This window comes from Scleropages formosus, chromosome 1 (assembly GCF_900964775.1).
Source record: "Scleropages formosus chromosome 1, fSclFor1.1, whole genome shotgun sequence".
Lineage (NCBI taxonomy): Eukaryota > Metazoa > Chordata > Actinopteri > Osteoglossiformes > Osteoglossidae > Scleropages > Scleropages formosus.
In genome coordinates this window covers 22019474-22037173 of record NC_041806.1, presented here as the reverse complement: position 1 = coordinate 22037173, position 17700 = coordinate 22019474, and the positions used below count along the sequence as shown (strand labels likewise).

Sequence of the window (17700 nt, the reverse complement as noted above, 5' to 3'; positions counted from 1 at the left end):
TAAATCAGAAAGTGAACTATGTTTACATCTCCAATTCCCCCCCAAAGTAATCCAAACTGCGATACATTTTCTTGGAGGCACCTGAAACCTCCCCTATATCCCAAATGTATGCCCCCCAGGGAGGCACACCCCACAAGTTGAAAACCCCTGTCATAAAGGGATTAGTGGAAGGCTGGGAAAATACCCCAACCCCCAGCCCCACCTTGCCTTCCAAGGGGTTCTAACAGAAGGCATTACTGTAGTTAACGTCCCACAACCAAGACTGACTGCACCGGTCCAGAGGAATCCCAGGACCCACAGCAACTGTGGGCACTAATCACTTCCTGCGGGTTCTATACCACGGCACTCACAGACCAACACAAACAGGCCCTTCAGTACTGCCACAAGTTGCACAACCCTGGCAAACCTCAACTGTTTTTATGACATCCCTGAGCCAGGGAGGACAAATGTTGGTTGTAAAAAGGGAACCAAAGTGCAAATGAGAGGGTGGTGCTGAATCAGGGAGGAAGAAAGGAGGCGTCCATCCAAGGGGGGCCTCAGTACTACAATCTCTGGACCATAGAGACCACTGCCGGTCCAGGACTCTAAGCGCAGGATTTCTACCTCCTGCGCTGCAGCAATAATATCAGGAACACCTCACAGGTCAACTCACGTGGCTCTCGCTCGCAGATCCAGCCCCGTGACTCCCACACACATGCGAGACTCTTGCTATTTCCCAACACAACCCCTCCGGCTGAGCTGGGCGTAGCTGCTGGACCGCTGCCGCATTGCGACTCCATGGCTCAGGCTCAAGGCAGACTTCGCTACGTTCGAAACTTTTACTTTTATATTTATCCATTTAGCCGACACTTTTCTTACAAGATTAAGCTACTTACGCTGATTCACCCATTTATAGAGGTGGGTAATTTTTACTGTCATGCTAAGTACCTTCACCAAAAGTCCTTCAGCACTGCATGCTATGACAGGCAAGTATTAATATTTTCATACAAATTTCTTTGGCACTTCTGTTTACTGGGCTGCAATTGCCTTCCTCAACAGTACAGGAGCCTTACTTTGATTTGAACCAACAACCTTCCAGTTACAAATCTGTGCCCTTAACCACTTTTGCTTCCTCTCTCCATGCCTCCCAATGTGACAAGAATGGAGAGCAAGCCTTTATTCTTGGAATTTTACAGTGGTTCAGTCCAGCAAATTCATAAAAGCGACATGAACACAATGACGCCAAGTCAGCGGAACTAGTTTTGCAGAGAGTCCTTCACAATCTTGACCTCACCTCTCCCACGGAGACCTTGGGTCAATCAGCATCCTACCCCCAGAAGCAAACCATCCGTGACTCACTAGCCAAGCATGTGGCCGCCATCAAACATCCCACCGGTGACCTCAACCCCAACGATGAACAGACAGGAGCATGATGACATCAGCTACACTCATTCCAGTGTCAATACCATGTACCAACCACACTGGAAAACTTGGACAAACCACAAACCAGGAGGAAGGAAAGCAAACGTGGCACATCTGTGACTCCAGAAATGGGTTTCAAGCACCGACAATTCTAGTACCTTTTATTATCTGATGCGTTCTACAATGTTTTTGTGCTTAAAACATCTACATTTATCCATTTAGCAGACGATTTTCTCCGAAGCGACGTACATCTCATAGTACGTACATCTACAATCTTCCAACGGCTGCAAGATTCTGTGACAAAAAACTGACACTCTAGAAGAACTAGTGGTATTTCCGTGATCAGTAAACTTTAATCGTAATGCAAAAATTGACATAACTAAGAACTTTGAAAAATGTAGTTACATTGTGTTATCAGTTGATGTGATAACTAGGAATGAAGTTGGGTGAGGGGTGTAACAAGTGCTACACTTGTTTTTGAAATTTAAGGTCTGTAAACGGCATTTACAGAATACGCCATCACTCCCGAACTTGATATTCAACACTATCATTTCACTCACTCATTTCCTGTGGTTGCCCAGATATGACAGGACACACAAAAAAAAAAAAAAATGCACAAAACGTTTATAATGTAAAATTGCGTTAAGCTGGTGATCATTAATTGCACTTGCTCTGATGAAAGAAACCATATTTGCGTTACATAAAAGTTGCAAAGGTGTTAAATTTGCCAACGCTTTAAAGTTCGCACTGGGGATTGGGGAACTGATCCGAGATCAGTTTAACTGGTGAAGGCCAGGGCACTGTAAGAAACTCCTTTCCCAGCACATGGTAGGTGTAAAGAGGGGGGGAGGGAGGTATATTTGCTTCATGTGGTAGACATTCCATGGGGGATGGGGAAGTGTTGGGGGTGTTTTAGCCCCCTGGTGAGAAGATGGCTCAGGGAGGGAGGGGGGGCCGTGTGGAGAAGAGAATGACGATCCCACTGACGGCCCATCTGTCACCCAGGGGCACATCAATTACTCTGCCACTTCTCGTAATCATGTTTCTGGAAGTCAGGGGTGAGAGTCATACTCACATCTCTGTACCCGTGTGGGATTGTCCCGGAAACCTCCCCCGAGACCATCAAGCAGCCAGCGGGACAGTATTTACTGTAAACCAAAAGGTAATTAAAGCAACTATTAGAGCCAAAGAGGAAACAATGCTTCACGGTTGAGGTCGGAAATGACGGAATCCCACAAGGCTCAACTACAACCCAAAGGCAGAAAACCTTCCTTCATTCGGTACCAGTGAAAAGTTTTGAGTACACATGCTGGAAACTTTCCCACCCCCCACTACAGGTGTTGCCCAGGTGGATTAATTTTTTTAACTGGTATTATATATCCGAGTTCACATACTCATGGTCACGCTTACTGGAAGAATGCATCAAACTAACCCTCTTACCTGAATTCGGCGTCCATGAAGTGGATTCCTTTGTCCAGGCAAGTGATCAAATCTGGAAGGGGGGAAAACACTGGTAAAAGTGCTTCAAAAACAACTAAAGCCAGTGGCACAGCAGTTAGCACTGGGGCCTCACACTACCTAGGCCACGCAGCTAGACAAAGTTCGACCCCATAGAGTCGGTGTATTTTCACGTTCATGTGGGTTTCCTCTGGGTGCTCTGGTTTCCTCCCACAGTCCCAGGTGACCAAATTCGGAAGGGTTTCAAAACATGCCAATTTCACATTCCCTCATCTGCCGGCATCTTTCACTTCATTATGTGCTTGAAAAAATTACTCCCCATCAACTCTATATGCATCAAATCATGTAATGATATGCTGGCAGAGACAGTGGCGCTGGACTAAGTGAGTTTATTCGGAAAATTACATCTCTGGAAGCATACCTCCCTGTCAGGTGGTGAAATTCACTTTTGTTTACTCCAAGTTGTACTACATCTATAACAATGTAAGTGTGTATGTTACACTGATCTACTGTACTGTTGGGTAAATGATTCCTGGTAAGGAATTACCTTACTTCCTAGCAAGAAGTGAGCGTGAGGATGTTTCCACTGGGTGTGAGCCAACAAGAGGAACAGGTCATCTGGTCATGCGAGGCGTTTCTGCTCATATCACAGCGGCTGCTGTTGACTTCCCCCCCACGAAGCACTGTCCTCTACAACCAACCCTGCTCTGGAATGTGGATGGTGGTAGGGCCTATTTGGGAGGAGGCTCCAAAGCCTTCTTCCTGGGAACACTGCAGCATTTTTCCATGAAGAAAAACCAAATCTCATTCAAAGCTGACCATTTGACCGCGGCTGATAAAGCCATAGGAATTCTGTGGAAACGCAGCGCCGTGGTCAGCTGCCTCGCCACCTTAGTCATAGCTGCCACATCAATGAGCATCCGGGAAATGGTACGTTACCATGACAACGTCGCGAACCTCGCACGTTACTGTCCACAGGTCACGGCTCATGTGAGCCTTTCCTCCACAGCGCGACCGTGTTTTCGCCCGTAGACGTAACGTGCGTGTTCAGGGTTACTTTTCATACACAGATTTCACCCAGTAAAAAGGTAAACTGGAAAAAGGAGCACATAAAAAGAATGGTGTTCTTAGTTATGTCAATTTTTGCATTATGATTAGTTGAAGTTTACTGATTACAAAAATACCCATAGTTCTTCTAGAGTGCCAATTTCAGCCAGAATAGCCTTTCTCTATTTTGTTAAATTTTTAAAAAAAATTTGAGAATTTTCACTCACACATATAGGAAACAATATATTGAGAGATTTTAAATGCCATTTATTAACAAAAAAATTGCATAGATATTCTGCACCGGAACGCTCTAGAAAAACACTGAAACACAGCAGGCATTGGAAGATTCTAGAAGGCACCAGAAAACTGCAGAAAGCATCATATTCTAAAAAGTACTTAAAATTCTGTGCTTGGAACCCAGTGCCAAAATTTGATAATTTCAAGAATATTTTTCTAAAAACTGATATATAGTACAAACTAATGTCGAAAGTATCCTTAATATAACAAAATTACATGGAAAACACACACACAAAAAAATCTGTTACTGTGCAACGAGGATTTTTCTGCAGGTAATAATGATACACTGCCACTACTTGTGGATATTCTGATAGTTTTATGCAGCTACTCGTGCGACGAATATTGGTTCATACGGTGGAAAGTAACTAACTGCGCTTAAGAATCACACGTTTGCATCTCTTTTTCTGCTAATGTAATGAACACAGTATTTCCTCCGAGATATACGTCGCTTTGGAGAAAAGTGTCTGCTAAATGAATACATGTAAATACACATGTATTATTAAAAACCGTAGTAAGGAGGAACTCGCGACTATGACTCCAAACCGTACTTTGGTTCAGTAACAGGAAGGGTAAACAAGCATTGATAAGAAAATCACTATTTGACAGACGCTGCGGGGAATTCCGACACGTTCGGGGAGGGGGGGGGGGGTTCGGAACAGGGTCCAAGGTCACCGTGACCTCTTTTCCTATATTTAGTTCATCAACTCCCAAAATGCTCATCTATCTGTGTGGCAGGATAATGTTTTACCTGGAGCTCTCTGGGAGAATCGCAAGCCGTTCCCACGGTGCCGTTCAACTCGTTTATTCTCCGGAACCCTCTTTGATCGAGCGCACAAGCTTATCTCCCGCTATCTCCGGGAGGGGCCCGTAACACGATAGCTCCCGTAACAAAGCCCGGGATAAAAGCTTTCGATGTGAAAGATGGCGAGGGCTTTACGGCGGCGTCATCCCCATCCCGTTAAGGTTGATGTGGCATCCCCTCCCCCCATAGACTCCTGGGGATAAAGAGCTGTTTTGGGTGGGGGGGGGGGGGCGACATGCATTATTCATTTCCTCCACAATCCATTACGGTTCCACGGAAGACGAGGTGCTGTGCATTTCTTCCTGGTACTGCCGTAATGCCATCGCCCCGACGGACTTTCACGAGAAACCTTTAATACGACCGAGATCCTCTCAGAGGTTAACGTGTGGAAACCTACCGAGGGCCGCGCAGACAGACTTGGCTGTTCGGAGCGGAATTCGGGACAGCGCCGCTTTCGGAAAACGCCTCTCCTCTCGCCCTGGGACCTCAGAGCTGTCTGCTTCATCACAGACACCTTTCCTCGATAGCGCGGAGCCCGCCGTGCCTGTGCCCCGAGGATACAGATATCCAGCAGGATTCCACGTAAGGCGTTGGAGGACTTGGACAGCCAGCACGACCCTGGCAGAGATCCACGAGCACAAATCGACAGCAGACTACAGTTACAAATCCAACTTTCACCTTGTTTACACTAACCCCCCCCCCCATTCGACCAAACTCCTTTAAAAGACTTACTTCCTTTAACGATAAAAGTAGCTACATTTACATACGCAGAACTATCCTTTGGACTCCAAGCTCTTTCCCCACGCTCAGAATATATTTCTGGGGACATCTCGGCTGCCCTTCGAACGTACGGCTCCTCCAGCCACTTGGACACGTTTATTCTGGGAACGTGATAGGATACAAGTTGACTGGAGTGACAATCGTTGAATTACTCTAGGTCTTTAATAAAAAGCTTAGTTTCCGTTCTCGGGGCACATTACTCCTATTCAGGTTTCTCACAAGCGCGTGGCTGACTCAAGGGTGGAAAGAAAAGTCAATACTAGCTAGAGCTGTGGGACAATGTGAGTGAACTCTGAAGAGAATGTCGCTTTTTTGGGTCTTCCTAGACAGGAGAATCCACCTTTCCTAAGAACCCTAACCCTTTGCCTATGAGCTGTATTACTGTACCTGCATGTATTCATAAAGCATACCGATAACACCTCTATATTATCCAACCCAATTCTCTTAGCAATTTAAATAAATACATTTATTCATTTAGCTGACGCTTACAGCGTTAATCTGCTTGAAATTATTTACCCATTTATGCAGTGGGGTAATTTTACTGGCACAATTTAGGGTAAGTACCTTGCTCAAGGGCACTAGAGCAGGAGGTGGGAATTGAACCTGCAATCTTTGCGTCTAAAGGCAGCAGCTCTAACCACTACGCTACCAGCTGTCCCCACAATAAATAAATAGTTAAACTCCAAAATGAGAAGCACCTGGAGTCTGAAACCATGAATCCCTTTGAAAAAGGATCCGTACGGGTCTGCAATCTGCGTGCGCGCTGTATCGTGCTGGTCATCACATTCTAGCGACCGTGCAAACAGCGGCCCGGAACAATGCGGTGTTCAGACGTTCTGCACTAACCCTATAGAGCCATGTGATTTCAGCATTACAACACACACTTTAAGAATCTATTCAATAGGCACGGCAATGAGTGAGAGAAGGTGTGTGTGCACGCTAAATATCATTCTCGCGTTGCACTGCTTAGCAGACACATTTATCCATTGCTCTTATATTCACGCACCTTGATATTAAACAAAATCCATTAACTCCTTCATGGGCACAGCAGCCGTTGCCTTCCTGGGATCTGAAACTAGAGTCATTTGGCCAAATATGTGGCTCCTTAACCACCGTGCCGCCCACTGCCCTTCGGGGCCCCTATAAGAGCGCAGGCCTGTGACGAACAACGGGCTGGTTCCAATTAGCAGGCCTCTCTGTTTACACACTGCTTTAGAAGCTGCTCGAGGTTGGTAAACCTGGCCCAGCACAGCAGTGGATCATCAGCTCTCCGCCATAAAACAGCGCTGCCCCAAACCCCTCGGCCGAGAAACGTTCTTGGAGCCCCCATCTGGGAGCGGCCCTTTGGGCCAACCGTCCACGTAGTAGTCCTACAGCACCGTGCGAATAACGCACCCAACCGTCACACCTAACGAAGACCCAAAGTGTTCCGAAGGGCTTTCTTTCATCTACAGAAAGGGAGAAACAAACACCGTTCCCCTCCTTCAGCCCCCCCCACCCTGGCACGGAATGCTTTTCACAACAGGCAAGAGGGAGCGTCACCTCTGGGGTCGAGCTTCCCGGAATGACATCACCGTCTGCGTCGCTCATTGAGCAGGACACAGCCCAAATGTCAAAGTCCTGAGCGTGATGCCAGAAAAGTCGGCATTTGTTCCTCTAATTCTGTGCGGCAGCGCAGGAATCTCTTGGAATTCTCTTGGTTCTGCCTCCTTTCCGTGGCACCTTGTTACTAATATCTACTGAAAGTGTTCAGCTACTTACCCTGATTTACCCATTTTATACATCAAGGGGACAAGTACCTTGATCAAGGGTACTACATGTACATTTGGATACACACGGCCGCACGGGACGAAGCCTGGGCTCCGTTTGCAAAAATACTGCCTCCCTCCGACCTCCCGCAGCGCGCTGCCACAGTATGGACTCGCCTTAACCCCAGGCAGTGAGATTTCCGCTCCTACCAAACACTACCTTCCCACAAAATTTTAAAAAGTCATACCCGCATTCAGCACTACCAATAACCAAAGTTTCAACTTAAGTGTATTTATTATTCATTATCATACTGACACCTTCATTCAAGGAAATAATGGTGTTAAGATAATTTTACAATTTACCTTTTCTTACACTTACTCATTTAGCTGATGCTTACAAAAGCGACTGACAATATTAATCTCATCTACTTACAATTGTTTTTTCCCCCCCACTTATACAGCTGGGTAATTTTACTGGAGCAATTTTAAGGTAAGTCCTTCCTCAGGTACCATAGCTAGAGGTGGGATTCAAACCTGCAACCTTTGAGTCAATGGCTCCAACCACTACGTTATCAGCTGCCCCTAGCAATCCATACCTTGTCAATTCAGGGTAAGCACCATGGTAAAGCGCACTGCTGTTGGATGGGGATTCGAATCGGAAGCCTTCAGGTTATAAGAAAATGACTGTACTTATGTTCAAGTTTATGTATTTGCCAGACGCTTTTCTCCAATCATGTTTGTGTCCAAGTCCTCCGTCTTTGTGGGACATGCTACTGTTTGCTCCCACAAAGACGGAGGACTTTGATACAAACATGATTACTGAACCACAGGTCAATAAAGCTTTGTGTTAAAAATCGTGTGTGTGTGTCTCTAAACCAGGGGTGGACCCCAAATTTTTCTTTCTTCACCGTTTCTGTAGCCAGTCAACCACAGAAATGTCCATGCCAAAAATATATATTCACACACACACACACACACACACACACACACACACACACACACACACACACTACTGTGCAAAAGTTTTAGGCACTTGGTTGGGAAAAAAGCTGTAAAGTAAGAATACTTCCAAAAATAATGCTCTTAATTACTCAACTTCCTACAAAGCTTAGTAACATCCATCGTCAACAATCGCTTGTCCTGAGCGGTGGCACAGCAAGTTTGGCCGGGTCCCGCTCTCTGGCGGGTCTGGGGTTCCAGGCCTGCTTGGGGTGCCTTGCGATGGACTGGCATCCCGCCCTGGGCGTGTCCCCTCCCCCTCCAGCCTTGCGCCCTGTGTTGCCGGGTTAGGCTCCAGTTCACCATGACTCCGCTTGGGATAAGCGGTTTCAGACAGTGTGTGTGCATTTACTTCCTTTCTTTAATGACAGACAAAACGCGTACTGTAATACTGTAACTTTTTGCAAAAGGAATGCTTGAAAAATTTAAAATATGCTCTTTCCCATTGACACTAATGCAGAAGACATTAAATAACTGTCCAAAAAATTTTTCTGTGAAACATCTAAGTGCCTAAGAATTTTGCACAGTACTCTGTGTGTGTGTGTGTGTGTGTGTGTGTGTGTGTATCTACACAAGCTTTTTTTTCCATTAAATCTGTTTTATTAAAACGAAGGCTTTTTAAGGAGAAAACCAAATACAGAGTTCGATATTCTTATGATGCAAGAGTATTTCTGCAAGTATTTATAACACAATAATTCGGTTCATGTAAATCTAGTTGGCCACGTATGTTTCCGAAACGGTCCCTTGTGGCCAATGGTTTCCCCGCCCCCCCCACATCTCAGCCAATTAACGCATTAACAGAGACGCACCCGCTGCCCTTAGCTTCTGCCCCAGGGACTCCACAGAGGAGGATCCAGACTACAGCTGAGGACTCACTTCCACCCAGCTCCACCATAAACACTTATTGCTGGCTTCAGAACTAAGCAGTCCTCCCCCTCCCTGGCCACAAACTACCCTCGGAGCCAAATGGCGCGGGGTGGGGTGTTGCATCCCTTCCGAGCCTCTTGCCACCTGATAAGGAGACTTCAAAAATCCAAAACAGGCCCCAACACCTCCTCTACAAAGAACAATGACCACTGGGTCCACAGAACATAAAATACACTCCCTTTTGAAAAGAACCTCAGAAGATGATAAACGAAAGGAGGAAGAAGGGTAGGCTGGGGGGGGGGGGTACAAATCCGTGAAGAACATCAATCCTATTTCCCCTGAGGCCTTCAACTTGGACACAAACCCCTGTTCAACATGTTGTGCGTGAAACACACGGCGTTGAGTCTTTACCCACATGGTTGGCTCCGCCCACCAACCCCCAACCATTATGTCATTGTGACACCCTTTGGTTTGTTCTCACTGCAGTCAGACGCAAAAGTTAGCCAATACCCTGGCCGGGCCAGGCACGCAGACTGGCTACACGCTGCTCGTGAGCACTAACGTGGAGACAGATAAAGGCTGATGGATGAGCACATGCGTGTGTTGGGGGTGGGCCACACGGGACAAAGAGTGGGCCCCGTTTGCAAAAATACTGCCTCCCTCCAACCTCCCGCAGCACACTTCCCCAGTGCCCCTTGAGAAAGGTACTTACACTAAATTGCTCTAATAAAATTACCAAGCTGTATAAATGGGGAAAAAAAGGAAAAAAGAAAAACATAGGTAGCTTTACATTTAAGTCTTTTTGCAGAATAGCATCAGCTAAAATCAAAAATGTATTCCTTTTTCATTATTCAGTACAATGGTATTTTTGCCCACCACTGGGCCACTTTCATTTATCCTTTTATCATTTAATCCAATTCTGGACTTCTTCCCTAAGCCTTCTTCTGAAATGCAGGAGCAATGGCGTTGCTGAGCTTAAATCACATTTGTGTCTGATTGTCCTGGTTGCTGCTTTTTATGCATTTAGGGCAAAAGACAAATTCGTTCCAATCACAGACAGCGAGTATTTCAAAGAAAATCAGTTCAGACGTTGCCACGAACTGAGAAGGATGCAAGGATAACAGAAGAGGGAAAATGTTGTTAAATGCAAGGCTCAAACTCAAGCTCTTACAGCAGAGGATCGTTTTCATGTGCCGAGGTTATTATTAATTATGTCAATAACTCGCATCTGAGTCTTCTCTCATAACACAGTTCACGTTGCTTCCTATCGATTTTGGCGCGCAGGCTTGGAGATGAAACAACCGAAGGCAGACGCTGCTGGACTACAATAGGAACCCCACCCGCAGAACGGTGCAGGAGATGCAGTGTGGAAACCGGGAACGCTGCGGTATTTTACCTGGGTGCCCTGTTGTTGAGTAGGACAGCAGGAACCCTCGTCCAGACTGGTGAGTCCCGCTCATGAACTGCACCGTGACTTCGTTGCCGCTGGACTGGATCACGTCAGGAACCTGCAGGCCCAGTCCACAGTACTTCACTGGGTGGCGGCAGAGAAGAGAGAGCTGCTTAATCCACACACACACACACACACACACACACACACACACACACACACACACACACACACACACACACACACACATATATATATTATCATTGGCTCTTGCTCAACTGCCAAAACATGCAAATATGCACCACCCACCTTCCAACCACAACTCCTTGCAGCAGTAGCTTCCAACAGAGCAGGGTCCACTTGACCTCATGTACCTTACTTTACCGGAATGCGAGAGAAGTGCTTTCGGAAAAGGAAGTAAATGCCTCGTCGAGGCGCTTCAAGCACAGCGGTCTCCCCAGCCACCTGATCCAGCCCTCCTCCCTCACATGTCCAGAACATATGGCGCCAGGTTGGACGACACCTACGGCCGATCGCAGACCTTTGACTCTCTATTGAGGTACACTGGAATCTACTTTTAGCTCAGACTTAGTGGTTGTTAAGGTTAATCCACGATAACAATAACCACAGAACTCCAACAGCTCACCACCTCTGTTCAGATCAGCTGGGCAGTTCTTCCAAAAAACACCCACCCACCCCACATTTCTCCGTCATTACCCAAGCGTGCATTGAAATTTCTCAACAGGATTCCGCCGACGGTAAGCGGACCTCTCCTCTACCGTCCCGTCGACTGTTTCTCGAAAACCCGGAGACTCCGCTTAACTGTTGATTCACGAACACGCACAACCGTCACACTTCTTCAGATGAAACCTGGAGGCTCAGACAACGGGACAAAGTCCAGCTGTGCAACATGCAGCCGTAGGCTAGGAAGCATAACCGTAACCGCATGGGACCTCTGAGCAGCTAAGAAGTCCACCGCCAATAAAGAAGTCTGATTCCACAACCAATCGTGAGTGCTTATAAGATCTGTCATATCTAGTCTATACTGTTCTTTTCACCTTTCTCACCAGCTCCAGCTCCTTTCCCACCAGTGTGGTGACATCACACGTCCCAAAAGCCCGTGTCCAAGGTATCAGTCCGAGCTGTGCATATTTAGCCCATCTCTGGCTGCCGCCCAAGGGGCATTGCACATGCCCCCCCCACCGCACCTCATGTCCAGACAGGATAAGGGACAAGCAGTTACCAAGCTTATTCCAGTGACCTCCCCTGCCAATGTCTGACTGCAGGGGTGGGTCCCCATAACCAAATGGGTTGAAGTGCTCATTACTATTTTGAACTTTAATGGGAGTCATGTCTTTATACTGCTTTCTCTGCTCTCCCACCAACCTTTGACCAATCTGGAGCGAAAGGCTGTAAATAAGTCCAAACTTGTATCGCCATTCATTAGACGGTAATTGTCCAGATGTAAAAAGGTGAACTTCCCTTTTTATGTGTGTCTTTACACGGATGTACCTAAAATACATATCGGACAGGCCGAGGGTGTACAAAGCGGTTTGTCTGTGAGGTACTCACCTATCTCCGTCCTCCCGGGGCCAATGCCATTGTAGAGTCGCAGGTAGCTGAAGTGGCAGTTTGAATCCTCAATGTCAACGTCGCCAAACTTGAACTGGAGCTTCTGGCCAGGGGCCACACGCACCTCCCACTCACACACCGTGTGATTGGGGTACGTCTGCGGGTAGCGTATGGAGGAGAGTGTGCCGCTATGGGGCCCCAGAACTGTATTCCCGCAGGCGTCTCCTGAGGCCGCAAAAGAAAGTCAAAGGTTACAACGCTACACCTGATGTGTCCACATCTCACCGGCCAGCCCTTCAACTTAAGTCTCCTAAGTGAACGAACTGGGGCTTCTGCTGCAGAAACGGAATGCAACAAAAATGAGCAGAGAGAGGGAGTTAAAAACTAAGGGAGCACCAACGGTTTCAAGAGGAGTCACAGTGCAAGCAGCAGGTGCAGGTAAGGCCACCGAGAAGGTCTTCTGCAGCTGCTGTTGCCCCCTGTAAACAAGCAGCACATCCCCCAACGCCCAGCTCATTCCATCTGGGCACAGCTGTGGGGTTAACTGATGACTCCATGCGTCTGGCCAGCACATTTTTTTGCAGGCCTCAACCTGGAGGCACAAAGTGCTGTAAGGAGGAGCATTCAGAAGTCCATTAGATGTCTCACAGGGCCCATAAGAGACCACATCCTTAGGCCCATTGTCCTTGCCCTGGGAGCAATTCTCTCAAAGGTGTTGACAACTGCGCTTAGCTAACTAAGCAAACGAACTGAAAATGAAATACTTAGCCTCACTCCGCATGGATGGTGGTAAAGCCACCCAGCACCCTATACATCCGACTCCACAGACACCCTTAAATGTTTAAAAACCCTACTAGGAGGCAGAGCTTCCCCCCATGATAGAAGCAGTTAAGTCACCCACTAAAATCAGAGCTACACTACGCCTGAGCGAAAAAGCCCGAGAAGCACAGAGCCCTAACCTACAAATCACCTGAGAATCTAAAATACAAAGGACTCTGTCAGTTACAATTACTTCTTGTGCAGAACTAAACACAAGTCCAACAAGTTTTTTTTTTTTTTTTTTTTTAAAACTGCTGTCACAACAACAGTTATGGCACCAAAGATTATATTTCTTTTCGCGCTAACGTGTTCATCTGCAAAACGGTCACGGAATGACATCTGGAAATTCATTTCAAACAAAACTGAACGAGGAGGACCTAACAGGGAAGGCAAGCAAAATAAGCACGGACAGCTGGTAGCGTAGTGGTTAGAGCTACTGCCTTTGGATCCAAAGGTTGCAGGTTCAACCTCAACCTCTGGCTGTAGCTTGTAATAACCGTAACCTTAACATTGTAGGTCGCTTGGGAGAAAAGCATCAGCTAAATGAATACGTCAGTATTTTTTCAGTCATGAGACAGAGAGTACGAGTGCCATCAATTAGCAAGTAGAGACAAGAGAGCACTGACAGGATTTGGAAAAATTTGCTGTCATCCCCCAACATCCCTGCCTTACAAAGGACCTCCGCCCAGCTCTCACAACACTTTAACCAACTCATCCCTGTAGACCTGGCGCGTTCAGGAAAACAAGTCCTCCTAATAACTTCGAGTCCCCACCAGTGAGCCGGACAAGGACTTTAGAGCCCTCGCAACGGGGCAACGTGCGACACAGGAGTCAATATCGTACCACCACACCGGAGCACACGCTGCTGTCTTCGTGCGATAGATTTCAGGCCACAGCTGCGTGTTTTCTGGCCTCTGCTCAGGCCAGCAGGGACCGAGCCCCCCCCCCGATCCACCCCGATCCACCCCATCCCCCGTGTTTCCACGGCCCACCGGTCATCTCAGCAGATTTAGGCTTTTTGGGTGGGAGCTCCACGCGCTGGGAAAGTTTCTGCGCGTAACCCAATCCGAGGGCAAACGCTACGGACACAGCTGTTTTCAACAAAGCAGGAGTGACGCCTCCCAAAAACACTCCCGCGCTCACACTCCCTGGGAAAACAGGCATTTCTATGGTGTGAGAATGGAACAAAAAAAAAAAAAAAATAAATAAATAAATTAAATCAGACATTTAACAAGAGCCTCTTCTTACACAGTGGAACTTTGTCTCCTTCCTTTGTTTAATTCTATCAAAGTTTTTTTTTTTTTCTTTTTTTAAATTTTATGGTACACCACAGTGTCTTGAATGGGCAACAGTGACTAAACAGAGGTCCTACCATCATCTTCCAGTACTGCTGTTGTCATAAATAGCGTTGCCATAACTGCAATCTTCACGGACACTTAAGTGTCTCCAAATAACGAATGACTCGTCCGTCCGCGCCGTCTTCATTTAAAATATAAGCGCATTAGATTCTTTCCACTGTTTTCAAAGACGGTGAGAGCGCGGGCGATGGAGCGCTGGTTTATTTCCCTGTAGTCCAGGGGACGGATGGCAGTTCAGACAACAGACGTCATGCTTTCAGAAGCATTTAGGTTTCAGACGACTGCAATTTGCACAGTCACAGCCTTGGCGAGAGAATAACCCCGAGACAAAAAAGTCCCCTGCACTAGAACCCACCTTAATCCAAACATCTTTCAGAATGATTTTTGAGTCACAAACAGCCGAAACGACACCGCCACTATTAACCTCCGCTTATCTGTGGTGACTTACCTCGTTAGATAATAAACTTTACAATTATTGACCCATTTCACGACACGTTCTTGCTGCGTCAGTCCAGAGTAACCTTGATCGGTAGTAAGACAGCAGGAGTGGATCTGAAACAGGAGGCTAGAGGACAGTCTTCAACACTGCAGCACCAGGAGTAATAGTGTAATAACCACAAATACTGTCAAAATACTGGATGGGACAGAGGACATCTGGACCAACCGCTGGACAACAGTGAAAGTGGTCATTAAATGTTGGTGAGAGGAGAACCTCAATTGACACTGATGCTGCATCTAATGATAGATGAGGAACGTGTCACCAAATACAGCAGACCCTTGCCGACCCCCTGCGCAGTCAAAAATCCGCGCATAAGTTTTTGGGGAGTCAAAAGTTAACTTTACTAATAGCCTACTGTTGACCGGAAGCCTTACCGATAACAGTCAACACATATTTTGGATGTCATATGTATTATATGCTGTACTATTCCAATAAAGTAGTCTAGAAAGAAGAAAATATTAAAATCATAAGGGAAATACATTTACAGTACTCTACTGTATTTATCGATAGTCCGTCTGTCGATTTATCGTCTGTCAATACCTACATCAATATTGTCCTATATGATACAAAACACTGTAGATGTTATACGTATTACGCGTATATTTTATGTAGTAAATGGTAAAATAGACTAGTATCTACATATATTTCATGCATTTATGATATACCAAACTTTTTCTTAATTGTCTCAATATTTTTAGGCTACACGGTTCATCTGCGAGTTTTCTCAAATTGTCGCAAATCTCCAGAAATATTTTCCAATACATTTACTGAATACTGAACGTTCAAAATGAGGGGGGAAAAAAAACGGTAAGTGGTTTAACAGTCAGTTTGGAGAAAAGTGTGTAAATCTCTCCCTCTCTCACACAAACAAGAATTCACCTGATGCTTTTCTCCAAAAGGAGTTACAATGTTAATCTACCGACACTTACCCTAAAATTACCCGGCTGTGTAAATGGGTAAGTACCTTGCTCAAGGGTGCCAGAGAAGAAGGTGGGATTCGAACCTGCGACCTTTGGATCCCAAAGCAACATACTACCAGCTGTCTGTCTGTCCACGCACACACACAGAGCGTTGCTCTTACATGACGACCACTTGGACACACTCACCCACAGAAATATTACTGTTATTATTTACAGTCGGCACAGGACACGTTTTTCATTCATACCACGAGTAACATTTGAGTTTACATTTTCGTATCATCCGTTCAGGTCAAACGTTACGGTTAATCTTTCAACGTTTCAAAAGTTGTCATCGTGACACGAAAAACAGCAATGATGTCAGTAACAAGGAGCTGCTCTTTGCCCTTTGAGAGCTCTGCGTGCGTGTGGGGCGAGCCCTTCCCAAACCACCTGTATCGTATGCACTCAGTCTCCCCACACGTACACGCGTCTCCTCTCACTTTCTCGGTGAGAAACCCCGCAGCGACGCGAGCGTTCCAACCGTGGTCACCTGCACTGTGAACATGTAAGTAAACACAGCACTACAATATCGCTACAGCGTTACTACACTCTTACTGCAATGTTGTTACTTTACAACATGTTGCTGCATTATTCACTACTACACTGTTACTACATTATATGATTATTACCTTACCACCACTCTGTTTTATAATAATGTTACTCTAGTACTGCTACACTTACTAATCATGTTACCACACTGTAAGTGTTGCTGCACCACGTTCTAAAAAGCGTTACCACACAGTGTTACCACATTCAGTTGGTACTAGTATAACGTTACTGCACTACTTGTACACCGCGTTACCACCGCATGATTGTTACAGCTGCAATCATGTTGTCCAATTATATACATTATATACACCCACAAATCATGTCATTACACTCTGTGTTGCAGAACAGTATCGCAATAACACAGTTGCTGCATGATAATAAAAAATAATAATAATAATAATAATAATAATAATAATAATAATGATGATGATGATGATGATATAATAATAACTAACTGTTGCTCATTTAACAGCAAGTTACCACACACACAGCATTTGCGATGTTTCTACACATTTGTTCTACACTGTTTGTTTCTGCTGCTGCTGCTGCGCTACAACAACCGCGTTCCTGTGTCTGTCTTCCTGCACTGCGGTCCCGGGCGCCCGGCGCGGTCGAACCCGAGTCCACACCAACCTTTCTGCGCTCGCACCGCTCTCGCGCCGAACGCTGCGACCACGAGTGTGGCGCTGAGGAGAAGCCGAGCGCCGCCGCGTCCGGCGGCGCTCACCATCGCGAACGCGCCCGCCATGGCAGCCCGCGCCCCGAACGCATAATGAAGCGCCGCTTCTGTCTGCGCGGCTCCGCGGCACGCACTCGCAGTCCGTACGGGCGCGCGACCAGGAGCGCACGCGACAGCGCTCCGAGCGGCTCCCCTCGCGGCACGTACGGCGCCTCCGGAGCGCGGCGGAGCCACTTCCTGGACTTCCGCTCCTCCCACAATGCAACGGGATTCCCCCGCGGAATGCTCGAGCAGCCCCTCCCGGCAGCCCGCGCCGCACAGGTGTCCTTCTCACCGGGGGAAGTCGGACGAATCGCGGCGTCGCCCCCCGCAGAGCCTTGCTTGAAAAAGTGCTCCTTCGCATCGTAACTCACTGGCTAGCGCCCCTCCCAAATTTGGACGAAGGACCCAGGTTCCAATCCCTCTTAGTTAAGAAG

The 17700-nt window shown here is 46.8% G+C and overlaps 1 protein-coding gene across 2 annotated transcripts in view; it reads right to left on the bottom strand.

Annotated features, from left to right (window-relative positions):
• The window catches only part of dcbld2 (discoidin, CUB and LCCL domain containing 2), a 30281-nt gene extending 12859 nt beyond the window's left edge, over positions 1-17422 (bottom strand). The window contains exons 1-5 of one of the 2 annotated variants that reach the window (XM_029251377.1): positions 17179-17422; positions 12362-12586; positions 10796-10933; positions 2842-2893; positions 2477-2549 (exon numbers count right to left, since the gene is read on the bottom strand). In XM_029251377.1, coding sequence (XP_029107210.1) covers positions 2477-2549; positions 2842-2893; positions 10796-10933; positions 12362-12586; positions 17179-17293 — 603 coding nt within the window. In that variant the 5' untranslated portion in view covers positions 17294-17422. Of the gene's footprint in view, positions 1-2476; positions 2550-2841; positions 2894-10795; positions 10934-12361; positions 12587-17178 lie in introns of those variants that run through there. The other variant, XM_029251380.1, reaches the window with a different exon arrangement.
• Between the last annotated feature and the right edge of the window lie 278 nt (positions 17423-17700).